Source organism: Lontra canadensis, unplaced genomic scaffold, assembly GCF_010015895.1.
Source record: "Lontra canadensis isolate GAN:19392208 unplaced genomic scaffold, GSC_riverotter_1.0 scaffold3, whole genome shotgun sequence".
NCBI lineage: Eukaryota > Metazoa > Chordata > Mammalia > Carnivora > Mustelidae > Lontra > Lontra canadensis.
In genome coordinates, this window is record NW_022630997.1 from 30,656,068 (window position 1) to 30,670,747 (window position 14,680).

General features: G+C 33.6%; 1 protein-coding gene across 5 annotated transcripts in view; it reads left to right on the forward strand.

The window, feature by feature from the left end:
• Positions 1-14,680, forward strand: part of PTPN20 (protein tyrosine phosphatase non-receptor type 20) — a 98,174-nt gene that overhangs the window by 26,196 nt on the left and 57,298 nt on the right. For all 5 annotated transcript variants that reach the window (XM_032838095.1, XM_032838103.1, XM_032838079.1 and 2 more), the window contains exon 3: positions 11,228-11,331. In XM_032838095.1, coding sequence (XP_032693986.1) covers positions 11,228-11,331 — 104 coding nt within the window. The remainder of the gene's footprint in view (positions 1-11,227; positions 11,332-14,680) is intronic.

The window sequence follows — 14,680 nt, forward strand, 5'->3', positions numbered from 1 at the left end:
AATAATAACTTTACTTCTGATATAAATATATGACCTGCAGTTTTGGTTATTTGATTATTATTTATAACTAATTGTGTTATACCTCACAAACTGTTTTGACTCAGAGCTTTATCAAGTTTGAAAGCCTTTGAAAGGGCAGAGGATAAAAATCAGGGGAAATCAGGGTAGTCTCTTAGATTTCTACTTTACGAATGTCAGAATTTATTAATTGTCCCCAAACTGAAGGACATTTTGTTTTTTTCCCCAATTTTTATTGTTCCAAACAGTACTACAATGACATCTCAATCTTTGATCAATATTTGTATGTGTGAGTATTTCTGTATGAGAGATATATAGAGGAGGAATTTCTGGTTAAATTTTGTGCACATTTAAAGGGGATTGATACTATTTCAATTTAATTTCCCTTTAGCCTATTTCCCTAAATCCTCATCAATAGTGAATTTTATCCATTTTAATAATTTTTCCCAACTGTTGAGTTAAAGTGATATCACACTATTTTAATGTATGCCTTCCTGAATGCTAGCAAGGTTGTTATCTCTTTTATTAGGCTATTTCCATTTCATCTGAATTTTCTGTTTTTGTCTTTTTTTATTGTTGTTTTTTAAAATGAGTTTACTATAGGATATATGTATTGCAGGTATCTTTTCCCACTCTATGGTTTACTTTTTGACTTAAATTTTCCTATAAGTTATGTATGTATATATCTATGTATGTAATCTCTACACCCCATGTAAGGCTTGAACTCATGACTCAGAGATCAAAACTCATATGCTCATATGCTCTTCCAACTGAGCTAGCCAAGTGCCAAGTGCCACTATCTTTTTACTTCATGGTAAAAATGGTATCTTTTGATGAAGAGAAATTCTTAATTTTAAGGATGTCCAGTTTTTCATTGTTTTCCTTTATGGCTAGGGTTTGTTTAAGAAATATTTACTTTCTCAAGGTGATGAAGATATTTTCCTCTAAAAGCTTATTTAACTTCTCAGATTTAGATCTATGATCCTTCTGGAATGAGTTTTGAGTATGGATATTTAATTGAACTGGTACCAGGTATTGAAAGACATTTTTTAAATTATGTTCACGAGGGATATTGGTGTTTTACTACTTTTGTAGTAGGGTAATTCTGATGTCGTCAAATGTTTTTGAGAAGTATTCTGTGTTCCTTTATTTTCTGGACTACTTTGTGTGGAATTGGTATTATTTATTCCTGAAATACTTGGTGTAAGTGAAGTCATACAACCTTAGAAGTTATTTGGATGTCTTTTGCAAGGTTTTATGACCCAAATTTTCAACTTCTTTATTTGGATTTTCTATTTCTTATTGTGTCTCTGTTTAAAATTTGTGACTTTACACTGATGAAAGAAATCAAAGAAGACATAAATGAGTGGAAAGTTATCCCATGTTCATGGACGGAAAGAATTAAAATTGTTAAAAATGTGTTTATTAGCCAAAGTCATCACAGATTCAATGTAATCTCTATTGACATTTTAATAGCATTTTTTACAGAAGTAGAAAAATTTACATGACAATACAAAAGACCATCACACTTTATATTTCAAGCTGTATTATAAAGCTATAGTTATCAAAACATTATGGTACTGGCATGAAAACAGATACATAGAACAATGGAACAGAACTGAGAGCCCAGAAATAAACTTGTGTATATAGTCAACAGTATTTGACATGAGAGCTACAAATACTCAATGGAGATAAGACAGTCTCTTGCATAAATGGTACTGGGAAAATTAAATATTCATATGTAAAAAAAGGAAGCTACACACATACACACACAGGAGTGTTACTCAGCCATAACAAAGAAGGAGATCCTGCTATTTGCGACAACATGGGTAGATGTTGAGGGCATCATGCTAAGCGAAATAAATCAGAGAGCAAAAGACAATACTTTATGGTCTTGCTGATATGTGGAATCTGAAACAAAAAACAAAAAACACAAAATCATAGAAAAAGAGATCAGATTTGTAGTTACCAGCAGGGGAGGGATAGATTGAAGGGGGGAATTGGAAGAAGATAGTCGAAAGGTGCACAATTCCAGTTATAAGATAAATAAGTGCTATGGATGTCATGTACAACATGATGTCTATCTGGTTATCACTACTGTATGGTATATATGAAATTTGTTAAGAGAATCTATAGGAAATGATGAGGAGTAACTAAACTGATTTGATAATCATTTCACAATATGCATAAGTCATATCATTATGTGATATACCTTAACCGTATACAATGCTGCATGTTGATTACATCTGAATAAAATGGGGAATTGACCAGTGGATGAGCGGATAAACAATATGTGGTATATTCATAAAATGGCATATTACTTAACCTTGAAAAGGAAGGAAATCCTGTCACATGCAACAACATGGATGAACCTTGAGGCTATTATGCTAAGTAAAATAAGCCAGTCACAAAAAGATAAATACCGTATGATTCCTTTTATGTGAGGTATTTAAAATGGTCAAATTCATAGAAACAGGAAGTAGAATGGTGGTTACCAGGTGCTGGGGGGAGTGGGATAAATGGAATTGTTTAATCTTTAAATTAATCCAGTTGTTACTTATTTTAGTGTTCAAATTGTTTTAGCCCTGGCCCTTGGAAGGACTTTCAGATTGACTTCTGTGTCCTACCCTTTCACGTACCCCATCCTTTAGTTTTTTTGAGCACTTTGCTACTTTACTGCATTACAAGATATTCCAGGCTTGAGTTTTCCCCTGGCCAGGCCCTAGATTCAGCCACTTCTAGAAAGAGATTTGTTTTACTGGAGAAGAGTATTTAGGAATCAAGATCTGGACACTGGCTTGTTTGTTGCTACAGTAGTATCCTTGTTTCTGGCCCCTGGATTTTTTTTTTTTTTAACAGACTGAAAAATAATCACATGGTTTAATGGAATAAATCTTGAAAAATGTAAATGAACAAAGTGAATTCTTGAAACGTTAACAGTCATAACCAACTTTAAATGCTGAGCCCATGTGAAGCACTGTACTGAGTGTTTCAGGTATAATACCTCAGCTGATCATCATAACGTCCTTATGACACAGGCACTGTTGGTATTTCTGTTCTATAGATGATGAAACTGAGACACAGAGGAATTAGGGAACTTCGCCAAATCGTGTGCCACAAAAATGACAGAACTAGGATCAAAGAGGTGAAATTCAAGTGTGATATATGACACTTGGACATTATTGATCAGATAAATTCAAGAGAAAGCTGTTGAGAAATTATTAAGATTAATCAAACAGTGAATTTTGAGGAAATACAGTTTATCAGGGTTTTTTGTCCCTCATGGTTTTGTGTGTGTGTGTGTGTGTACTAAGACTTACTCGCATAACTGTAAACATTTTTCTCCTGTTTGTTTCTAAAATTTTGTAGTTTAGCTATTAGGTTTATATCTCTGATTTATTCCTTTTTTAAATGGGGTAATATAAGGATTGAGGTTTTTTTTTTCCCATGTTATTTCAGCATCACTTTTTGAAACATCTCTCCTTTCTCCATTAAGTTACCTAGGCATCTTTGTCAAAAATCATTGAATATATATGTTTGTAGAATTGTATGTGGACTTTTTATTCTGTTCCATTGCTTTATACTTCTGTCCTTATTCCAGAGTCCTAGTATCTTAATTATTATAGCTCTGTAATAAGTCTAGAAATCAAGTGGTAAAGTCTTTCGGTGTTGTTCTTTTTCAAAATTGTTGTTGCTATCCTAGGCCCTTGGCATTCTATATACATTTTAGAATTAGCTTGTCAGTTTCTACAGAGAACCCCTGATGGGATTATGATTGAGATCACTGTGGGGGTATTTGACATCTTAGCAATATTGAATCTTCGAACACAAAGACAATATGTATTTCTCCATTTATTCAGGTATTTTAAAATTTCTTTCAGCAATGCTTTGTATGTTTTTTTTTTTTTTTTTTTAATTTGGGAGAGAGAGAGAGAGAGCTGGAGCGGTGGAGCAGAGGGAGAAGGAGAAGCAGACTTCCCATTAAGCAGGGAGCTCAACTTGAGGCTCGATCCTAGGACCCCGGGATCATGACCTGAGCCAAAGTCAGACACTTAACTGACTGAGTCAACCATGTGCCCCAATGTTTTGTAGTTTCCAGTGTATAGGTCTTAAGCATGTTTCAAGTATTTCAGGTTTCTTACATTATTAAATTTTTTAATTGTGATTTTTAGATTGTTCCTTGCTAACACATAGAAATACTGCTGATTTTGTATTCTGACTGCATATCTCACAACCTTGCTAAGTTTATTTATAATTTCTAACAGCTTTTTAAAATAGATTCCTCATGATTTTTTGTATATACAATCATACTATCTTTGAATAAGAGTTTCATACATCTTCTTTAGCAATCTTTTTGTCTTCTTTTTCTTGCCTAACAGCACTGGCTAATACTTCCAATATGATGTTGAGAGGATGTATTAAGGACAGACATCTTTCAGTTGTTCCAGATCTTAGAGGGACAGAGTTCAGGCTTTAACTCTTAAGAGTGTTGTTAACCATAGGATTTTTTGTAGATACTCTTTATCGGGTTGAGAGGTTTCTCTTCGATTCATAGACTGCTGAAGGTTTTTTTTTTTTTTTTGTAAATAGGAAATTTATTTTGTTAAATTTTTTTCTGCATCTATTGAAATGATTGTTTTTTCTTCATTTTGAGTATATTCATACAGCAACTTATACAGATTGCTCTTGAAGTTTTAGCTTACTTTATATTTTTGGATAAATTCCATATGGTCACAATATGCCACACTTTCTATGTATTTCTGGATTTGATTTAGCAAATTTTGTTAAGGACTTTTGCATTTTTATTCATGAGAGGATGTTTATCTGTAATTTTCTTCTAATATCTTTGATATTGGTATCAAGGTAGTTGTTAGGAACTGCAGAGTGTTCTGAAGTTCACAAGTTGAAACCCTCACCCCCAGAGTGATTGTGTTTGGAGATAGGACCTTTAGAGAGCTTATGAAGGTTAAATAACATCATACAGGTGGGGCCATAATCAAATTGGATGAGTATCCTTCTAAGAAGAGGAGAAGACACGAGGGATATGCATGCACAGAGAAAAGACCTTGTGAGGACACAACAAGAAGGTAGTCAGGGAGAGATGACTTAGGAGAAACCGAAACTGCTGGCACCTTGATCTTGGACTTCCAACCTCCAGAGCTGTAAGAAAATTGAATTTCTATTGTTTAAGCCACGCTGTGCTATTTGTTATCACAGACCTAGTAGACGAATACAATAGTGTTTACGTCTCCTTCTCTTCAGCTTTATGGCTAATTGGTGTAGAACCAGTGTTTTTCCTTAATGTTTTGTAGAATTTGCCAGTGAAGCTCTTCAGATCTGATGTTTCTTTGGGGGAGGATTTTAAATTATGAATTCACTTTCTTTAAGCGATATAGGGCTATTCATATTATCTAGTTCTTCTTGAATGAACTATGGTAGATTTTGTCTCTCAAATTATTTGTTCATCTAAGTTGTCAAGCTTATGACATTAAGTTACTTGTATCCTTTAACACACTTTACATTCTTATAGAAAATATGGTGTCATCCTCCCTTTCATTCCTCAGGTTGCTAGCTTTTTTCTTCTCTCTTTTATTTTTTGATGCATCTGAAGATTAACCAATTTTATTGATCTTTTCCATGAACCAAACATTGGTGCAGTTGATTATTTTTCTCTCAATGATTTCTGTTTTTACCACCATTTCCATTCTTCTGCTTCTTTGAATTTGCTCTTCTTTTCTAATTCCATAAGGTAGAAGTTTAGATAGTTGGATTTTAGGCCTTTCTACTTTCCTCATACAAGTATCCAATGCTGTACATTTCTATAAAACATTCCTTTGGCTTCATCCTTAAAATTTCAATATGCTGTTTTTATTTACCTCAGGAAGTTTAAGAAGTTTTCTAGATTCTCTTGTGACTTATTTTTTGACTCACAGGTTAAAAAATTTGTTGTAGAGTTTCCAGGTATTTGGAGATACTCGTTCCACATATCTTAATATTATAAATTTCTAATTTAGTTCCATTGTGACCTGAAAATATTTGTAGGATGTATTTTATAATTTATATGATAAGCTCTGGGTGATTTCATAGCTTGTAAATTTATTGAGAATTATTTTATGGCTCGGTATATAATCCTTGAAAATATTCCATGCATACTTCAATATATATTCTGTTGTTTTTAGGTGAAGTGTTTTGTGCTTTTAAATTAGGACAGTATGAATTATAGTGTGTTTCAAATCTTCCAAGGCTTCACTGATTTTTTTTTTCTTTTATGTCAGTTGCTGAAAGAAAGTTTTGTGGATATGTGTCTTTCTCTTTTCAGTTCTGTTAGTTTTTATTTCATATTAAACTGGGTTTTTGCTATGAGTTGAATATAGATTTTGAATTGCTGTTTTTCTAATAAATCAGCCTCTGTCATTATGTAATATCATCTTTATCACTGATAATGCTCTTTAATCTGAGGTCTGCCTCATCTAATGCTAATCTAGCCATTCTAACTTTTTCTTGATTAATGTTAGCATGGTATCTCTCTCCCTCTTTTTTCTTTTGAAGTTTGCTGACTTTCTGTTCAGTCTTGCCCCACCACCCCCACCATGTGCTTCATTTTTGGATCATTTCGTTGCTGTATGTTGACATACACTGGTCTTTTCTTCTCTACTGTCTCATCTGCTGTTAGTTCTATCCAGTACATATATTATGTATTTCATCACTAGAAATTCCATATGGGTTTTATTTTTAGTTTCTATTTCTCTTCTCATTATGTTTTATTTTACTTCCTTGAGCGCCTTCATACAAGTTATACTAGCTTGTTAAATGTTCTCGTTTATAAATTTCATCATCTATTCTTTCTAAGTATATTTCTATTGATTGACTTTTCTGGTCATAGGACATATTTTCCTCCTTCTGTGCATCCCTGTTAATTGTTTACTGGATGCTGGGTGTTGAAAATTTTCTTTTGCAAATTTTTGGGTGCTGGATTTTTTTTTAAAATTCTTCTAAGAAAGTGTTGGTATTTTCTGCCTTGAAGTTGTATTATTACTTGAAGTTCAAATTGAACTTGATTCTTTTTGAAGCTTGCTATTAAGCTTCTTAAAGATGGTGCAAGGAAGCCTTTATTCTGGGGATAATTTATTTTTGCTAAGAAGTGTGTGTTCTGTGAACCCTCCCCAGAATCCCATGTATTGTGAGATATCCTCATTCTGGATTATAAGAACACAAACTTTTCCTAGCTCTTACTAATCTCTGCTGCTTTACAGTGATTTTCCTTGATGTCAGGGATTGTCCTACATATAAGCAGACCCATATTCTGCAAAGAGTAAGAGAGGATTTCTTTGCAAATGTTCAGACTTCTCTTGTTCTGTATAGCTACCTCCTCTCTTGATAGTCTGCCCTGCAAATTCTACTTGCCACAGTCTCTCTGAGCTTTGATCTCTTTCTCTGCCATTCAGTGAGATCACTGGACTCTCTTTCAATTCTCTCCCTGAGCTATGACCTGGAAACTCCCTGCGGTCTTAATCTGGGGCAATCATAAGACTGACCTCATTTGTTTCCCCTCTCTTTGAGATCATAATTTATTGTGCAATGTCTGAAAATTGTTGTTTCAATGTATTTTGTCATATTTTCTGGTTGTGATTAAGTGATAAATTCCCCATAGACAAAAGTGAACATCAGTGGTAGGTTACTTTAATTTTCATTTGTTTATTAGGTGACATTGTATTTTTAAAATACATTTATTGACCTGTAGGTTTTCTTCTTCTGTGAGTTGCTTGTATATAATTCTTACAGGCATTTAAAAAAAAAATTTTGCCTCCCTAGCATATGAAGCTCCTTTTTAAGTTCACAGAATTCCCTGTTCTTTGAATCTTAGTGTGAAGCAATAGTGGCAGTAACATTTAATGTCAAGGATTATGGGAGGATATGGTACAGTTTTAGCATCAGCAACAGGAGTGAGTGTTAGATACGTACCCTCAATTTTCAGGAGACCCATGTTTTTTTGCTCAGCTTTTTTGGTGGTTAGAGGAATTGCCCAGAGGACATGGCATAAATTTTACTTATTCTCAAATCAGCAGTAGTTGGATGTTGTTATTTCCTACTAAGAGTATCAGCTAGTTTAATACACTTGACTCATTTTTTTTCCCCCTATTGGCTTGTCTTGCTGAATTTCAGGAATTCTCTATATATCCTAGATGGATATCACTTCTTCCTAGTGAATGCTTTTTTTTTTTTTTTTTGAACCCTATTGACGAACCTTTTTTTTCCATTTTTTTAAAAGATTTTGTTTTTAAGTAATTTCTACAACCAACCTGGGGCTTAGATGTACAACCCTGAGATCAAGGATCACATGCTTTTCCAACTGAACCAGCCAGGCACCCCTACTGACAGTGTCTTTTTTTTTTTTTTTTGACAGTGTCTTTTAATTAATTATCAATATTTTCTTTTTTAAGTTTTGCTTTTGTAATTAGAAAATCTATTCCTACCCTGAGAGAAAAAAAATTTTTTTTTTTTTTTTTTTTTTTATACTTTCATTTTTGGTTTTTTCAGGGCCCCGGAAAGGGATATAATTTTTTTTTTTTTTTTTTTTTTTCCTAACAGGAAAGCCAGTTGTCCCAACAGCATTTATTTTATGTTTTCCCTACTGATCTGTAGTGCCACCACTATCTAAGAGTAAATGCTCTTAGGTAGTTGAGTTTGTTTAAGAATCCCTGTTCTCTTTTCTTCCTCTATTTTTCTACTCCTATACCAGTGCATACTGTTGATTACTTCAACTTATAATCAGTATTGATAGCTGATAGGGCAAATGCCCCAATCTGTTTTCCTTGTCCGAGTTGTCTTTGCTGTTCTTGGACTTGTATTCTCTAGTTTGTCTATACACACACACACACACACACACACAGAGCACATATCCTGCTTAAATTTTGGTTGGATTTGCATTAAATCTATGGATTAATTTAGAAGCTACTTACCATTATTATGATACTCAGTTTTCTTCTGTATAAATATGGGTTCTACTTTTTGTAAACTTCAGTAAGATTTTGCAATTTTTACTATTTATTTTTGGTATATTTCTAGTTACCTTTTATTTTTATTTCTATTGTAAATGATACATTTTCTTTGTTGCAATGTTTAGTTGGTTATTGTTGGTTTATGGAATGTTTCTAATTTATTGTATCAGCTATCCTGTCAGACGTTTTTATTATTTCTAGTAATATGATACAGAGTCTCTTTAATTTTCTATGTATTTGCAAATACGATTTACTTGCTTTGTTTCCAATTCTTAAGGTTTTTTTTCCTTTCTTCTTTTGTTTTATTGCTTGGGCCCTATATATTATACAATGTTAAATAAGGGTAGTGGTAGCAGACATTTTATATTTTTCTTAAAAAAATGAGACTGTGTCTAAAGTTTTACCATTAAGCTTAATGTTGGCTCAGTATTTTAAATAACATTTTTTATAAGTTAAAATAGTTCTATTCTACCTTGAAAGGTGGTTAAATTTTTCAAATGATTTTTCTATGTTCAGATAATAATATGATTTCTGTCCTTTATTGACATTTGTTATATAGCAAATGACACTGATAGATTTTTATGATACTGGTCATAATTTGAAATCTCTTGATAAATCTAACTTAGTCTACACGTTCTTCCATTGCACCATTTAGTAATATGGTACTTAGGATTTCTGCATTGATGTCCATTTTTAAGTTTGGCTTATTTTTTTTTCTTGTATTTTACATGTTTTGTTCTCATGTAAGGATTTTACTGACTTTTTAGTATAAATTACATAATTTTACATTTTAAAAAATTCTCTAAAATAGTTAGTATAAGAAAGAAATTTTGTTCATTGAAGGTTTGTTAAAATCTCATCTGGAAGCATCTTTGGGCCCGCATGTCTGTTACCTCCTGGGGATGAGATTTTTAATTATTGGTTTAAATTTTTAAGTGCTTGTTATACTATTCATGCTTTCTACATATTCTTAGGTAGATTCAGATGATTTATAATTCTCTGTAGATGTTTCCATTTCATCAAATTTTTCTAATGGTGCTTCTAAAAATGATAGTTGGGTCTGTGGCTCTGTCCTTTTTCCTTCTCAGTATTAAGTAAATTGGTTAGTGAAAGATGTTTGCATATTTTTAAGTCTTTTGTCAAAGAACTAGTCTTTGATTTTGTTGACCTGTTGTTTTAAATTATTTTCTATGAGATGTATTTCTTTATGATGTCTTTCTACTTTTTGGGGGGTTTCCTCAATTTTACTTGGCCCTTATGATTGACTATAAAACTCATTTTTGTCCATTTTTTTCTGCTTTTGTTATAAATGTATTTAAAGCTATACGTTCCTGCTTTAAACACTGCTTTAGCTAACTTTCACATTAGTTTTGATATGTTGTTTTTTCATTGATATTTTATAATATGTACATACAAAATTAACTTATAATAGTTCACAATTTTTATTTGTTTTTTTTAACACATTAGTGAATAACCTTTTTTACTTCCAAAGTATATGTTTGCTATTTTTTTACTATATTTGTATTGTTGATTTTGTAACATACCATGTCACAAAATTTCTAAATCATAATATTGAAGGCTGCCATGATATAAAAAACAGTACTTTGAATGCTCAGTTCTAAGATCAGAGAAAAATATCTCCTTTGGCTTCTATATGAAATAGTCTGTGCAGTTAAAGTAACAGGGTAATGATCCTATAATAAAACAGCAATGGCTTTCCTAGGGAGAATTCATATTATATTCTTCAATAAAGCCTGAAATGACTTTCTGTATACATTAACACATTGCTAATTTATTTGTTATTAATAATTCAAGAAGTTAAAGTGAGACTTATGTAACACACTGTTCTTCATCTAAGAAATAGACCCTGAAAGACAGAAGAATGATCTTCTGTGATACCTAGTGCATAGGTTCTGGAAGTTGTGCATATTTAGGATTTACCTGAAGAATAATACAGAAGTAGGAACAAAGGGACTACTCAAAAATTAACTTTCTGAGGATGATTCTAGAAGAAGGATCATGTTTGCTGTGTTATTTATTTAAAGCAGGGAGAAAAGTGATTAAAACAGGAGATAAAGATGAAATGACTGTACAATAGGAAAAGTAGACAAACATTCCCCTTGTGTAGCTTGGGTTTTCTCATTAAGCCACAACCTTTCTCTGTGTAGTAGCCCTTTGCATTTGATCAATTCTTCCCTTCTCTTTTTCAGGAAAAAATAAGAAGGGAAATGACTCTGATTTGGAAGACATGATTTCCAGGGAGACTTCGCCTTCCTCAAGTGAGAAAAAGACACCTAAATCAGTGACTCGTAAGGTAAAACTAGAAGAGGGATGTCTGCTAAATGATTGTGGCTACTATCTAATCACAGAGTAAGCTCTAAGGCATAGAGGTGTATTTTGTTCTCCTTATTAGCACAATAATTTTCATTCTCTGTCACTCTGATGTTGAAGATGACCAAAATAGCAATTTGAAGGAGTGGAAGTCTTTGCAACTCTAAAGAAAACTCTTGATACTATTCCGGAAATTTTACTTATTTTGGCATGGATTTCATTTTGTGCTACTAATAGAGTTACAAAATGAATTTCATATAAAATATGAAGCACCCTTAGATGTACTGATTGATGGAATTCTTAAAAGTTAGAGACAGCATGGTGCCATGTCTCCAAACTGTGGAAAGGTAGAGGATTGGGAAAAATCTGGGGCAAACACTCTCACCTTTACACATGTCTCCTTCCTTGTGGAGATAACTGCCAGGATCAGAACACAAAAAGAGAATGCATTTTCATCATGTCAGTGGTTTGCATTTTTTTCTCTTATCTACTGGAGCTTTGGGACTGCCATCGTGTTGCTGTCCTCAGACTCACATTCTGTAAGTCCCAGCGTTACTAGAGATCAAAGTAAGTACCAAGAACAGACACTGCTTCACCTGCTCCCCAGTTTGGTTGTCCTCTCCACCTAGTCATGCTGCTTTAAAAAACAGCACTGTGGTTTGGTTGTTCGCTCATAGAGGAATCTGTGCATTCTTCTGTGACAGGTAAAGTGGCTGCATCGAGGCCACCTACCATCACATCTCTGGCTGGTGGTCTCTAGTTCTTAATGCTCTGCTGGGCTCTCAGACCCACTGTTGATACTTTTCTCTGGTCAGAATGATTTTGTACCTAAAGGAGAGATAATTTCAAAGTGAGCACTTTCATAGAACGTCCTGAGTAGATCCTTTTTATAACCATACTTGACTCCGTTCTAGAACTAAATACATTTCATCATTTGTTTTCCCCTTAATTTTATGGCTTGACCTATCAAGGATGAATTTTGATATGTTTTAAAGTTTCATTTTAGAAAAGAGTATCTTAGAGAACATCTCTAGATGGTTTTTAGAGTAATATGTTGGGAAAACCAGCTGATTTTACCAGAATTTGCTTTTCTTAACATTTCATGAATTAATTTGATGTTATAGCCCCTTGATGCCCTTTCAGTTATGATGCTATCCCTAAGAATTATCTAAATTCAGACATAGATGATTAGATTTAGAATCTAGGTCAAGACATTTTTATTCCAACACTCATTTTAGAGGTGAAGAAACTAAGTCTCAGAGAGCTGAAGTGATTTGTCTGTGATACAGCTTTTCAATCACATCAGAGACTAGAAACCAAGCTCCTATCTCCTAGTATTACTGCTTTCACTTTGTCCTCATATGTCCTTGGTATATGCAGTGCAGAAAAGCTAACTTACATTCTTTAGAAAAAGTTATCTGGCCCTCTCTTTAATTTGACATTAATTTGATTCGGTGAGCAATCTCCAAAAAGACCTGACATCTTGGTAATTTGGTATATTTCTCCTTGCGCCTTCTTAGCGTTGTTAGCCAAATCACATTTCACTCAATCAAAGACATATTAGAGTCCTAAGTGAGACTTTAATTTGAATTGCAGCCATCTAAAACAGTTTGCTTCTTGGATAAATGTAATCAAGTTGATTTTGAAGTGTGACTTGAAATATGTCTCAGGTTTAAATTATGGTAGGATTTCTCATCCAGGTGACATCACTTTTTCTTCGTGAGTTTGAAGAAAATAGCTTTTTAAACATGTCTTGTTGGAGATGAGAGGGATTGTGTTGGTGCAATAGTACTGTTCTCTTTCTTTTCTTCCATCCCATTTCATTCACAATCTTCACATTACTTTTTGATTCTCCTGAAATTAATGTTTAGGGATTTGTTTTACCAATTATTGTTGATAAACTAGTTTTCAGGACTAGGCCAACTCTGTAGAACTCATTCAATTTGTTGCTCATTTCTGTAGTTTAATGAGAAGTCTTTGGAGGACATTTTCCCTTGATTTTTTTTTTTAAGATTTAGTTTTTTTTAAGATTTTGCTTATTTATTTGTCAGAGAGAGAGAGAGAGAGCACAAGCAGGGGGAGTGGAAGGCAGAGGGAGAAGCAAGCTCCTGGCTAAGCAAGGAGCCCAATGCAGGACTTGATCTCAGGACCCTGCGATCATGACCTGAGCAGAAGGCAGACACCTAACCAACTGAGCCACCCAGGTGTCCCTTCCCTTGATGTTTTAAAGTAAAAGAATTAAAATAAACAGAACAACACTAACAGAAGAGAACTAATGTAGCTATAGTAATATCAGACAAAAAGACGTAAAAGCATAAAGGTATTAGGCTTTAGAGGTCACTATATAATACTAAAAGGTTTACTTCATAAGGAATAACATGGAGGACATTAGGAGAAGGAAAGGAAAAATGAATTGGGAAATTGGAGGAGGGAGATGAAGCATGAGAGACTGTGGACTCTGAGAAACAAACTGAGGGTTTTGGAAGGGGGCAGGGTGAGGGGATGGGTGAGCCTGGTGGTAGGTATTATGGAGGACACGTATTAGACGGAGCACTGAGTGTGGTGTATAAACAATGAATCTTGGAACACTGAAAAGATAAAAAAAAAAGCTTTAGTTCACAGGGAAGATATAAAATTCTAAACTTATAAGCACTAGAATATATAAATCAGTATTGGACATAATTACAGGAAGGAATTAATAAATTCACTATGATAGTGGACCATTTAAAAAGATATCTTTTATTAAACGAATAGACAATAGTTGAGAGTATAGAAATTATAAAAAAATTAGCCAGATAGATAGAACAGACATATCTATAGAACTTGCATCCAAAAGTTAGAGAATATACATTCTTTTCAAGCTTACATGGACCATTTATAAAAATTTACCAAATACCAAATTAAAATATATCTCAACCAGTTCCAAATAATCTTTTTTTAAAGACTTTATTTATTTATTTGACAGAGAGAGAGAGTTCATAAGTAGGCAGAGAGGCAGGCAGAAGGATGGGGGAAGCAGGCTCCCCACTGAGCAGAAAGCCCGATGAGGGGCTCGATCCCAGGACCCTGAGATCATGACCTGGCCTGAAGGCAGAGGCTTAACCCACTGAGCCACCCAGGCGCCCCTCAAATAATCTTTATATTACCGACTGTGGCCTCTGACATAAGAAATTCAGTTGGAAGTCAACCACAAATAGATAAAACACACATTTGGAAATTAAAGACATACTCAAAACTCATGGGTCAAGGAAGAGGTCATAGTGGAAATTTAAAATATTTAAAGTAGAACAAATATAAAATTATGTAATATAAAATATGTGGTTCTGTCATTG